At 35.9% G+C, this 13,203-nt stretch overlaps 2 protein-coding genes across 2 annotated transcripts; both read right to left on the reverse strand.

Moving 5' to 3' along the window:
• Positions 1-1,443: 1,443 nt before the first annotated feature.
• Positions 1,444-3,441, reverse strand: LOC125220874 (uncharacterized; the record flags this gene model as incomplete). The annotated part of the gene is made up of 5 exons (XM_048123007.2): positions 1,444-1,694; positions 1,822-1,916; positions 2,939-3,039; positions 3,199-3,270; positions 3,343-3,441. Coding segments are annotated over 5 exons (474 nt in total), but the record flags the coding sequence as incomplete, so codon positions are not given.
• A 482-nt stretch (positions 3,442-3,923) lies between these two features.
• Positions 3,924-8,397, reverse strand: LOC125220016 (protein NLP5-like). The gene is made up of 5 exons (XM_048122124.2): positions 7,855-8,397; positions 6,288-7,213; positions 6,164-6,211; positions 5,228-5,996; positions 3,924-5,144 (listed from the first exon to the last, which is right to left on the reverse strand). The coding sequence occupies exons 2-5, from the start codon at positions 7,161-7,163 to the stop codon at positions 4,246-4,248; spliced, it is 2,592 nt and encodes an 863-aa protein (XP_047978081.1). The 5' UTR covers positions 7,164-7,213; positions 7,855-8,397; the 3' UTR covers positions 3,924-4,245.
• Positions 8,398-13,203: the final 4,806 nt, after the last annotated feature.

Below are 13,203 nucleotides of genomic sequence, written 5' to 3' on the forward strand. Positions count from 1 at the left end.
AGTATACCGTTGCGAACGTGGTCTAACTCTAAATCGAATCATAGGCTGCTGGTCAAATTATTTGCGAGAAGGCTTTTAACCTTTTTTGTTAGAAGTTGAATTATTTGAAAATCTCCTAATCATGACTATAAATTCATTTTTTTATTTTTTATTTAGCTTTTGCTGTCTTATTCGGAAACTGTTTTATCGCATTTTTATAATTTTAGGGGAGAGTATTCTTCCCTTGCACTCTCTCTATGTATATTCTATTTATATATTTATCTCTTGTTCACTTATTTAAGTGTTTGTTTAATTTTTAGAAGCTTGAATGCATGTCCCTCAGTTCCACAATAAGAGTCATATTTTGTTATTTTTATATGTCCCACAATGTCAGTCATATCTCATTTTTATCAATGATAGGTCTCATATTCCATCAACTTATTTCATTCACATTTTATTATAAAATTAAAAGTTACACTAACTTATTTAACACACTTTTCTTTATATTTGTTAAAATTCATGACTAAATCAAATATGATTCATACTGCGAGACAGGATTGAGTATAATACTGATGTAGATTAGTAAGAGTATGTGTTATGTCTGAAATAAAATAGTAGTATATGTATAATACTGATACTCTGATATCTATGCACTATATGACACAAAAAATCATTATGGCATATACAGATAGGGGCATGTTAGGGTGTCACCACCCTTTAAAATAACATCATACCACCATTCCTAGCCAAACATTTGTACACGTGGATGAATAATAAGCTGCCACATGGCAGAAAAAAGAAAAAAAAATCTGAAAAACTCGGCCAGCAAATTGCTGCTCTTTATACATCAATTTTTCTTGTCCAGCAATATTCGACACACTATACAACAATTTATAGATTGTTGTGTAGTGTTTGTAATATTGTTGTGTAGCATTTATAGTATTGCTGTATAAGTGGTGTCACAATGTCACTTTAAGAGGGGTTGTCATTTTAACACAAACCTATATAGATATACTGATATTGTGTCACATAAAATCAATTTATATTAGTACATGCATAATACTGATATATCAATAATAGATATGTTAATATTTATTGTTATTCAAAATTAGATGAAAATGATGGAACATAACATTATCGAACTTCTTTATTTGACATTCCTCATAAAATTATTTTTAAAAATATACATTGTAAAAAGAATAATTTAAGTTAAAAGAGTTATGTGAAATTTAAAATTTTAAAATAATTTTTAAGGAGAGTATAAGTGGAGTGGTTAATTTTAACTACTGCTAACTGTTAATTAGTGTGTATATTTTTCTGCCCCCTATTTTATCCTTCGACTGAGACATGGTATATTAAATATTGATATTCACAGGGTTAAATCTATATTATGTTCTTAAGATTGGTTTTATGGTCTCATATTAAATATAGTTCTCAAAAGATCACCCTCCTATATGTAACAACTTACAGTTAATTGAATCAGTAAAATCGAACCTCATTTGAAACTCTACATGACACAATATTTGGCTGGAATTGACATTCAAGTATCAAAATCAAACTCATATTGGCTGGAGACCTGGGATGGATAAGAGAGAATGTGAATTCCATCTAAGTTGGCTTTCTTTTCCTCCCAAGTACAGGAGCTGCTTGAAATCTCGGTCCACCCATCCGCCATTTCTTGAATGCAGCTATCGAGGATTGACCGGCTTCATACACTTCAAAAATAAGCAGAGAACAAAGCCATTAGGAACATATCCTTTAATGGTCAAAGATTACCAGAAAAGAAACTTTCAGCTATGAAGTGGATTATGTACAAACTGTTCACAAATTCTGCAGACTCACATTTTGTTTCTTCATTAGTTAAAAGTGTCAAGTATTTGGGGGTCATTGTAAGTGTCAACGTATGAGCCTTAACCAACACGTCCCTATATCTGGTTCTGTCATTAAAAGACAAGAAAGTGAGCTGAGTGATAACTTTATCGCCTATTATAATGCATGGTATGAAATCGGAATACTGCAGCTAACATGCTTGTACAAAACAAATCAAGAACTTACACAATGTCAACAGCTGCAACAAAACAGACTGCATCTATGATTCTCTATGGTGTACTAGTGACATAATTTAAGCTGTTACACACAACAGTGCAATGGCATTAACCTGAAACTAGATGTTGTATTTTTGAACACAATCTGAAGGGGGAGCAAACTTGATACAGGTATAACTGGTGGAATCGACACAATGGTCATTCACTTTCCTATACATTTCACAACAATCAACAGCTGCAACGAAACAGACTGCATCTTGATGGTGTACCAGTGACATAATTTAAGCCGTTAAGCACAACAGTGCAACAACAGCAACCTGAAGCTAGATACAGGCATCTATCATTGTATTATTGAACACTACAACTGATGGAATTAACACAATGGTTAAGGAATAAGCTTATGTGCTTGACTGGCTTTTCACACATTGAACTAAAACATCCATAGACTTTATTCAACCTATGAAACGACACGAACTAAGAATTTTCAGTTCAAGTTACAAAATTCAATTGTAATATGAGGTATACGCTCAATGCAGGTAACAGTATCGGAGAGTAATTCTCTTTTAATTTCCACCGAGTCACAAAGAAATGGTTAGTATATACAGGTGAAAATGAGAATTTTTAGACACTACAGAAACCTTTGGAAGGACTTACAATACTGCAATCTTACACCCCAACTCATAAAAATATGGAGACCGGCTTCTTAAATCCACATGCAATCTCTTCTCTTGTTTTAGATCTAGCAATGAACAAATCATGAAACAAAAACTAAGCTAGATGTTCACAATCACTTCAAATTGGCACAGATATAGTAATAAGTTTCATAGCCCTAGCTTTCAAACCGAAGCATTATAATTGATTTTACATCTCAATAAATTAGGGCTAAATAGAATGAGAATCATGAGATATATTACTCTCTATCAAAACAAGGAGGAACCCTTATAAATATAAGCTGTCTCAAATACAATTCACGAACCAGCCAGAACGGCGGCTCGGCTCTCGAACCAGCTTCCACCTGCGGGGTTAGACAAATCAGCACAATTTGAAGAACAAATCAACACAATCTGAAGAGCAAATCACCACAATCTGAAGAACATATCAGCACGATTTGAAGAACAAATCTAGGCTAATTGAATAGTGCTGTACATTCTGCTAGAATCACCAGCCACAATACCTTATCCGCATCGTCGCTTGAATCAAAGAGCCCAACCCCATTTGCAGCGTGTTGGAACACGGTTGGGACGAGCTAGTGAAAATAAAACACAATCGACTCAGCAATTTTCCACTTCAAAATTATGCAGGAAAATAATTCACACACCTCTTCTTCAGCTAATAATTGGGCATACGAAATCCACCTTTGGAAGCTGATTAACACACCGATCTGTATCTGCAAGAAGCTAAGAAATGTAATCACAACGGTTTAGACTATGTTGCTTCAATAATCGATCACATAAACAACGAATAAAATTAGCAAATTCAAGCAGTTGAATTTGGTATTCTGAATTTTCAATTTTCCCGCCAAGTTAGCGGGAAAAGCGTATTTTTGCCTTTTTAATAATAAAATCAATGTTTTACTTTATTTAATTACTCCGCCTATGAAAACTACATTTCTCAATTTTGCATTATAACTTGTATTGTCCACTGCCAAGACTATAACTATGACGCAAGAAACTCATTTGAAATCTCTTCATCAGCAAATAATTTCAATGCGAAAACACGTTTGATTCACTAATAGGAAAAGGAACTGATCTGCATTGTCCCAAATAAATTGGCTTATTCAAAAACGTTTTGTTCTTTAGAAGATCTATTTCATGTCTAGTATTCCAAAATAAAAAAATACAGTATATATATACTAGGGATATAGAAAAATCAAGTTCTAAAACAGAGGGAACTATAGAATAGAGAGTTCTAATAATGTACATTCATTTTCATCAACAATTGTTTAATCACAATGAAATTTATCACATTTCTAAAGGACAATGCAAGTTTTACAGTAATTTCCATGAAAAAAGGAAGTCTCCGTTCTTGCTTACAGACGTCAAATTCCACAGAATTTTTCAAATTTCAACATTTGGAGAAGACAAATGAACATCTTATCCTGTGTAGTTTTCACTCGAGCCCTTAAACGAGTATTTAACGAGCTCGAGCTAGAACAATGCAAATTGTTCTATAACTTTGTCTACAGAACTCCGATTCCAAACTGCTCAAACTCCAGCAGAAACTACAAACTTCCACCACCTCTAATGCTCAAAGACCTACTAAGCTGAGACTGCGAATCATGAAGGAAGGCGAGCCTGATCGTCTGGCTTCGCGTTGCGTAGCACACGTCGACACACTCCTCCAGATCAGCATCGCACGTGAGCAGCACCCACTCCGCGTCGTCGTCAAGATATTTGAGGTGGTAGCCACCGGCATTGTCCACCCCGAACCGCCTAGAGATCTCGTGCAGCAAGTCATGGTATCTCCAGCTGCTCTGCATCCGGAATCTGATGGTGTCCTCTCCATATGTGACTTTGATCCTCGGCCCGTCCCTCTCCCGTGCTCTCTCCTCCCCTGCAGGAAGGGCGCCTCCCGGCCTATCCGGCCAGGAGAACGACACGTGGCTGTGGGACCTCGGGAGGGGCTGTTTGGCTCCATCACTCCACAAGTGTAGATTTGCATCACTCCGAGTCCTCTTGAGTATCTTGTTGTTGGCTGCTTCGTCTTTGCCAGACGCGTTGTCCTGGCCTCCGGAGCTCAAGGGGTTCGAATTCTGCTGCGCCCCGCTGGAACAGCACTGGCTCGTGCCCGAGGTCTGGCTGCCCGACGAGGAAGGGGAAAGAGATGCAGCGGGCGGGGGTGCCAACACGCTGCTCTCCGGCTGTGGCTCGGAGGGCTTGGGGTGGTTGGGACTGATACTGTCGTCGCCCGACGTTCTTGAGGCATTCGGGGATGCCAAATCGAGGAAGTTGGAGTAGAACGATCCGATCTGAAGACTCTGTTGGCATCCCCGAACACCCTCAACAGAGTCGATCACTCGTTGGATCTTCTGCAATGAGTGGCCGACCTTCTTGATCTTACGAGAGGGCCAACGCTGTATCCCGTTTTGCCTGCATATCCTCTTCAACGTCGTTGGACACACTGAAATTCCGATTAACACGAAAGACGTTACATAACACATCAATGGGTATCATTGGTCTTGAAGGAAGAAAAAAAGTGCTCACCACCAAGATTTCTTGCAGCATCTTTGAGGCTTCCGGCAAAGTGTTGCCTAAGAACCTCGAGTGTGATGGTTTTCTCGGCCTTGATCCGTCTCTTCTCACCCGTTTTTCCCGTGTCACAAGACACAGGAGTGTTTGCAACGAACACCATGCCTTCGGGCGGGCCTAACCTAGTCTCAGGGGACTTTGCTAACGTCGTTTCTCGTGGTAAGATTGCAGCTTCCTCCTTCAACTCTTTGTCAGTGACGACACGTAATGTCTGGCAAACGTTCTGGATTATTGTAGACAGAGAAGTAAGCATCCTCTTATGGTCGTCCGGGCTGTTGCAGTTTGTCGGGAGGAAGAACTCCAGGACGAAGTCGGCCGAGCCAGTGCAGGTGCTCCTCAAACGTATGGCAACCGCAGCTTTCAGTCCGAACATCCTTGCGTGGTGCGAGAGAGGGTAATCCGCCTTGCTACACACAGACACATCAGGCGAGAAGCAAGGCTCGTTCGTCTGGAACGCTGTCCCGACTATACCTTGGCCTTTCAACAAGTGGTATTCATAGCAGGCCTCGTGGAACCCCTTGATCCGAGGATCGCCTATGTAGCAAGCAGATTCCACTGGCGCAACGCAGTTTTTGGTGTTCTCGTCCGAGATCCAGCACCCTTGGTTGCCCTGCACGACGCAGGGCACCCACGTCTGCGCCAATGGCAGCCCGTGAGTCTCACATGCGGACCTCAAAACCTCGAGAATCTCAGGCAACGCAGCTTGGTAAGATAGATCAGATGCCTGCAAATTGTATTGGCAGACGAAACAAAAATAACTATAACAATATCCCACATCGGTATAAAAAGAGAACTGAAAGTCTAATGGACCACATCGGTGTATAGAGAGAGCTGAGCCCTATAGATTTCTATCAAAATATCGAGAGATCGTTCGAATGCAGAGATAATTACCTGAACTTTCTGAGTGTTTGAAAGCTCAGGACTCCTCAGATCCACAGCCTGCGTTCAAGAAAATGAATTCTAAGATAAAACACTCAAAAAGCCAAAGATAATGAAGGTGTAAACTTGCAAAGACCTCAAGAGCTTTGCAGACGCTTTCGAGCTCTGGCCGGTATTGGATCTTCTGTTTGGTCAAGATCACTTCAATCACGCCCAAACAATCGCCGCTGCCTTGTGCAAGAATCGGGACAGCAAGAGTGCCTCGGACATCAAACTGCTTCGCGTGGCCAAGTCTAGGATACTCCTCCCACGAGAAGAAACGGACATCAGGAGTCCACTCGGGAGCCTTGTTCCTGTACACCCGGCCAGGCAGCCCCGCGACGTCCTTGGAATGTTCGTCTGCAGGGAAGAGGAAATTCACAGAGATCTCTCTGTACTGAGCCAGCTTCGGGCAGTTGAGGTCGAGGGAGAAAGGCTGGTTGTTGGTGGTGAGGACGCGTTTGCCTCCTCTGGTAACCGGCACCCACACTTGGATAAGAACATCCTTATTCCCGGACAGACTCTTCATGAAGCCAACTGCCTGGATCAGTCTCTCCATCACGGACAATGAAGCTCGTGGCCCGATCCACCACCTCTTGCTCTGCTCGGAGCCTTCCACAGCAGAGGAAACCCCGGGGTTGGGAATGATGTCAACGTAGGGCTGTGATTTCCGGGTGCCTCGGGATTGGCTAATGGATAGATTCTCGGGGAAGGATGATCTCTTCCTCTCATCCTGGACAACCTTAGATGGGGGCTCGCCATTGCTGAACTCGAGCGCTGGCCAGGAGAAGCACGGATCAAAGGGGGAAACCGGGGTTGTGCAGTCGAAATGTGGGAATTCGGAAGATCCATTTGCCTCCAACCAACACCCATCCAACAAGAGCTCATCCATGTAATCAAAGTCCATCAAGGAATCAGGTGCACTGCTGAGGATGTTACTCATTGGAAGAACACCTTCCTCCATTGCTAACATCACCCGATTTCTTCGATACTCCTCAAACAAGCAAGATTCTTGCTTTTCAACTGTAGAATCAATCAAACCAGACAAATCCAAACTCAATCAAGATTCTTGCTTTCAAAATGTTGAATCAATTTAATCAGACCAATCAAAACTCAATCACAAACAATTGCTATGATAAACTCCAATTGCAAAACTCAATCACAAACAAGCAAGACTCGTGATTTCAGTAGTAGAAGCAATCAAACCAGATGCTATGAACAATATGAGAAACTCCAGTAGCAAAATGGTTGAAAAGTAACAGCAGTAGTAGATTGTAATGAATTCATCAAGTTGGACTGGGAAAAGTTATTGCTCAACAACCCCATATTGATCATTCAATGATAACTATTCAAACATGTAGTTATTATTGAGGATGTCAAACATCACAACACACAAAGTAATAACTCTCAAAAGATTTTTTCTATAGGCAAAAAAGATCTCAATTCACCAAGATTCTTGCTTTATTAATCAGGGCAGAAAAAAACAAAGCTTTAGTATGGATAAATCTGGGAAAATAACCAACTAAATCAACACCACCAACTAAAACTTGAACCTACATGTCAAACTTTTTCTGGGGAAAAAGGTTGAAGACATGAACTTTTAGGTTGGGTTTTGAAGCTTCATTTATGAAAAGCTACATAACTTCAAAAACATGAAACTTTACCCTTGGTGAAGCTTTGTCGATTTGCAGAAATTTGGTTGTTGAATCAATCCCAAGAGAGCCTCTTGATGATTGGTATTGATGAGAGAATCTGATTTGACTCCTAAAAAATTCCTTTCAAAGGCTTTAGGAACTTTTGGAATTGAGAGGAGGAAAAAAGGCTAAGTTGTATGAATCTGAGGGTTGAGATCTATATTATGTGGTACAAACTTGAGAATGAGATCCCTCTCTCTCCTCCTCCTCTCTCTCTCACACACACTTGTGATTATCTGTCAAGATTCTTGTTAGTTGTTACCAAGCAATGGGCCTACCCTCTTGGGATTCCCATTCCATAGTCAACTGTAACAAACAAGAAAAACTTAAGATTTACCACCAACACTACACTACACACAAAGTGAATCTTGCATAGTTACACTCATGAACAAGAATGAGTTGAGTGATAAACCAAGGAAAAAGTTTGTCAAATCCAATGAATATTCACTGGAAAAAAGATCAAATTTTTACCCTCTTTCAAACAAGGAAAACAAAAACAAAGAAAGCCCTTCTTTACAAACATTAAAAATGTTAGTTTTTCAAGAACACCAACTTGCGAATCTTTGCCATTAGATTATTAGAATTTTAAAGAAAATTATGGGGGTTGATGATGTTGTTGAAACCAATCAATCCCACCAAATTCTTGGTGCGTGTGGTGCTGTAATCCATTTCTTCTTCTAAGAAGAAAAAAGATTCAATTTTGATTAAGGGGGTGAATGTGAAAACCACGATCGGTGGAGATGCGTGAAGGGTTTTTTGATGAAGAAATCAATTTTTTGATTAAATTAAGTTTGTCGCATTGTGTGATGGGAGGAAGTTGCCAAAAGTGGCCACTTTGCTTTCTTGATTAAACAACAAAAAAGTAAATAGATGTAATAATCATCATTAGGTTTATGAATTCTTATTTTATGTAAGGATGCTGACGCAAATGGGATCAAGTTGCTATTTTTGTATTATTGGTCAAACGTAGAGTTAATCTTCCCAAAATCTCCATGTTCTTTAAATTTACGCCACTCGAATTTGTTAATCAAAGTTTTGTTGATTATGGTTATTTTAAGTAAGTAATAATATATGTCACTTCAGTTTTGTTTGCTTTATTATGTCACCAAACAATACTAGATCTTGTTCCATAAATTACTAATTTAGTGCGTACGATCCTCAATTCCTTTTTCCTCAACTCAGAAAAATAGAAGATGGATTATAATATGTAGAATAAATTATTATTCTTCAAATAATCTTTTTTTCTGTTTCTTACGAAATTAGCCATTAATATTTTAATGATATGTTCCGAAATTTAGTCTAATGTGTTGATTAAAATCAAATTGAAGCACTCTTCAACTAAATCAAACTTATCAAATATGGTACTTCAAAATAATATTATCTGCATTTTTAATATATAAGCAAAACATTTACCAAAAATCGTTTATAAATCAGACACCATGTTATGTAGCAACAAAATTAATTTATGCAAAATATATTATTTTTGCAATTAATTAGTATATACATTATAATCATGGAAAATGGTAGCCCCCTAAATATTATCCATTGGAAAGGAATATTTTAATTTAATTCAATTGCCGCTTGTTTATTTTTGGGTTAGTTTGCGAGGTACATATTTGATGTGTGATTGTTATGCCTTTTTATCCATTTAAGCTATATATTGACATTATGATTAGCAGAGTATCTAAAATATACTCCATATAATTCATTATTTGATACACAATGTATTAAATTATGAGAAAAAAGATCACTCTATGTCCTAACTAGCTCGTCGAAAATCATGGTGAAATTATAACTATAATCTTAATTATCGATGTTATTAAATTTTATTTAGTTGATCGAATAATAAGTTAATACTACTCCATATGATATAATTATGTTTTATACGTATTACAAATCCCATCTAAGAGGTGGTATTCAAAAAAAAGTTGTACTAGTATAAAATATTTTGGATCGTAGTTTTATAAATATAGGACCTCGTGTTTTTAATAGAATAAGATACTCCTAAATAAAAGTTCGCGTGGGGTGTGAAGACCACAATTACTAGTTAAATAGTGTATTCCTTAATAATTAGAGGTAAATTGAAGTTTAATAGCCTCAGTTTAGTTTAGAATCTATCAATATTCATTTAGAATTTAATCAGATAGGGATGCACGTACATTCAAACACATACCAAAATATTAAAATATTATAAATATATTATATATCGATATTATCCATACCAAATACCCTAGAGTTCTGGTTGTTCAAAATTGACAAGGTACAACTTACAACTAACCCAATCATTCTCATTATACAATCATATGTTAGTTCAAAATGCTTTGTTAGAATAAATGAATCAACAATCTTATCGACTATGTTTATGATTATCCTTAATTAAATGTTCACACTAAACATGATAACCATTAGCCAATTTAATAAAAAAAAATCTCTGCAAGTCCAAAACGCGTATTATTTTCATTATTTAAAACGATTACTTTGCTATCATCAATTAGTGTTTTAATTAAAGAGTTTAATTAATAAACGTCATTAGAAGTTTAAACACGACTCTAATACAAGTGGAGCATTGCTGCACGTCGTTTTAGAAATTGTGAATCTCAATGTATGTTTTTGATAATTAAGATTAGATTATTTTGAGTTTATTTGAGATGAATTAGATCTTAATTACCCGATACTATTTATATAAAAGCACAGTGATAAAATGCAAACTTATATATTGTATAAACTCAAAACTCCTCAACACAACTTTAATATAATATCAACACAGTGTAAAATTTCAAGATTTTAATGTCAACACAATATCAACACAGCATCAATCATTGACTACCGTTGAAATTATGTTGACATTTTCACGTTGATGCTACTTTGTGATCTGTTGACATTTTTCAATGGTGCAGATCATAATTTTGAGTTTGTATAATATTTAAAGTTTTCATTTGATCACATTGGAAAGACCAAAAGACCAAAAGACTCATAAGATAAAATCAATTGTAGCGTCCGAACTTCAGAGTTGAGTCTCAAGTTTTATCTACAAAGTCAAATAACATTCATAAAACTCAATTTTATCCACAATATCATAGAGTATAACTTGATTAATTCTCTCGTTGATTTATTTAGTATTTACCCAATTTAGTTTAGCCCACAAAAGAATTGAAGACACATAATTATAACTATTCGTCTATGTCTAGCGCCAAAGTTCATTAGTGATCCGTTGATAATTGAGTGCAAATAATTATTATTAGTCGATAAATCCGCAGGCAATTTCTGTCATTTTCCTTTTATCTTTTATATTTGAGGTGTCCATGTACATGTAGAAATAGAACTCGTAATGCTTCACTATCTAGTTCACTTATCCACAAAAAAGTCGATCTCTAAAACGAATTTGGCATAAAAATATGTGCATCTACTAATAAAGACTTATTGCGGAATAAATAAAAAGATTTGTTCTAGTGAATATTAAATAAATTATTGATATACACATTCCTATCCGTTATCTACCTTTGCAATTCCTTGCACTCATTTAATAAATTAGTTTCTCAATTTTATTTTTCACTTTAGGATTGAATTAGAAGGTCGTGAGATTCGAGTATTCTCCACTAAGCAAGAATCAAGATTCCAATTTTAAAGAGAGTAATCATCCTAAAAGTTGTCATATAAAAATTTCATTCAAATAAGAACAATGACTTTTTGCAGAAAACTTTGAAATTGAGGGGTAACTATTTGGTGAAGGTAACAAAAAAATAAGTATATTAAAGGATTCTATGGGAGGAATTGTTGACCTAAAATTTATCTTTCAAAGATTTTATTCTATATTTTAATTAAATGCAAAAGATTGTACAACCACAAATCCAACCATGTAAAGCCACATCAACCAATAAACATAGGCGATAAGGAATCTTGGCTTTCGTCACATGCATCTGAATCTTCAAAGTATCTACAGATTCAGATTCGTAAAATTTGCTTAGTTGATTTTGTTTTCTTTATAAATTTGTTAAAGACCAAAATCATAATTGCTGATGTGTGACGATTTTATAATTATTGAATGTTCAAGTGTGATATATAAAAGAAAAAAAAGTACTTGGCGTGACACTTATTCTTTGTTTATAGTATCTCTTAATTGTGTAAAAGGACAATAGTTATGCTAATTATATGCCAGTGCACAAGAAATTGAAAAAATACGAATTAAATAGGAAGGGAAAAATATTGTGACATTATTGGTTAGGCGGAGCTACACTTTAGTGTAGAAGAAAGCTTCGACTTATACTGAAGTTAGGCTCAAGCTGAAATTATTATATACTGTGATTAATTAGTTTTCATATAATCCCACTTGATTTGGAAGTGAAATGATTCAAATCTCAATAATCTCCATGCCGGAAAGAAATGTCTCCAATACTATGGAACGGATGGAGTAATTCATATTATACCACATGTAGTCAATTTGAAGCCAAAATCTTTCACTTAAGTTAAAAGAGTCTTATGGTCCCTCAACTTTACCACTTGAGTTAGACATCATCGATATCTCTTTATTACCAATTAATTTTAGCATAATAAACTTTTGTATGCATGGGAGATATTCAAATAAAATCTCATTTTAATAAAAAAAATAAAGAATTATTTTAATTGTTCGATCCATAAAATTCTAAAATCCCATTAAGCGAGTACAGTATTAAGGTTCAAATCTCATTAAATGAATAAAGTTGAGTCTCTAAAATCTTTTCTAAACCTATTTATATAGGATGGATGTATCTTTGTCAACTAAATTAATGTCAGCATCAATGAACTTTTATATGCAAAAAGGTTAATCCGGGAGTATTATATAGCACTACTACTATAAGTGAAAGCTCATTTATTTCAAAAAATAATTTTTGCAAAACAATTACACATCTTTGTTTCCTTGGGCAACAGTGCTGTTGGTGTATGCAGAAATTTTTTACATAAGAGCTCTTACGCAATATTAACACAAAATTATAATAGCAACAAATAAATGAATTTATCAGAATTAAATCAGAAGCTAAAGGCGGCTCCAGTCAAAGATCATTTATCAAATCATAGTTCAAAGACCATTTATGAAGTCTTAAATAATCGCTAGTTCTTTAATCTTCATGCCTAAATATATGCTTCAATTACGATGCATGGGACACGAAGGGAGTATTTGGGTTTCTAATTTTCAAACTTTCAATTATAATTATAATTATGATTTGTATATAAAAATATTATTTGTTTGTAAATATCCAAATTTAAGGTGATTAAAAAGTTCATCTCGAAGCATATGGATATTTAAAATAAGACAGTCTATTATCGAACTGATCAAATTCCAAC

Source organism: Salvia hispanica, chromosome 1, assembly GCF_029641045.1.
Source record: "Salvia hispanica isolate PSC_SH4W2 chromosome 1, Shi_PSC_v1, whole genome shotgun sequence".
Lineage (NCBI taxonomy): Eukaryota > Viridiplantae > Streptophyta > Magnoliopsida > Lamiales > Lamiaceae > Salvia > Salvia hispanica.

Coding starts and splice junctions, on each gene's coding strand:
- LOC125220016 (XM_048122124.2), bottom strand. CDS start 7,163: ATGTTAGCAATGGAGGAAGGTGTTCTTCCAATGAGTAACATCCTCAGC. Junction 6,212..6,287: donor GCGTCTGCAAAGCTCTTGAG/GTCTTTGCAAGT, acceptor TCTTGAACGCAG/GCTGTGGATCTGAGGAGTCC. Junction 5,997..6,163: donor CAAACACTCAGAAAGTTCAG/GTAATTATCTCT, acceptor TACAATTTGCAG/GCATCTGATCTATCTTACCA.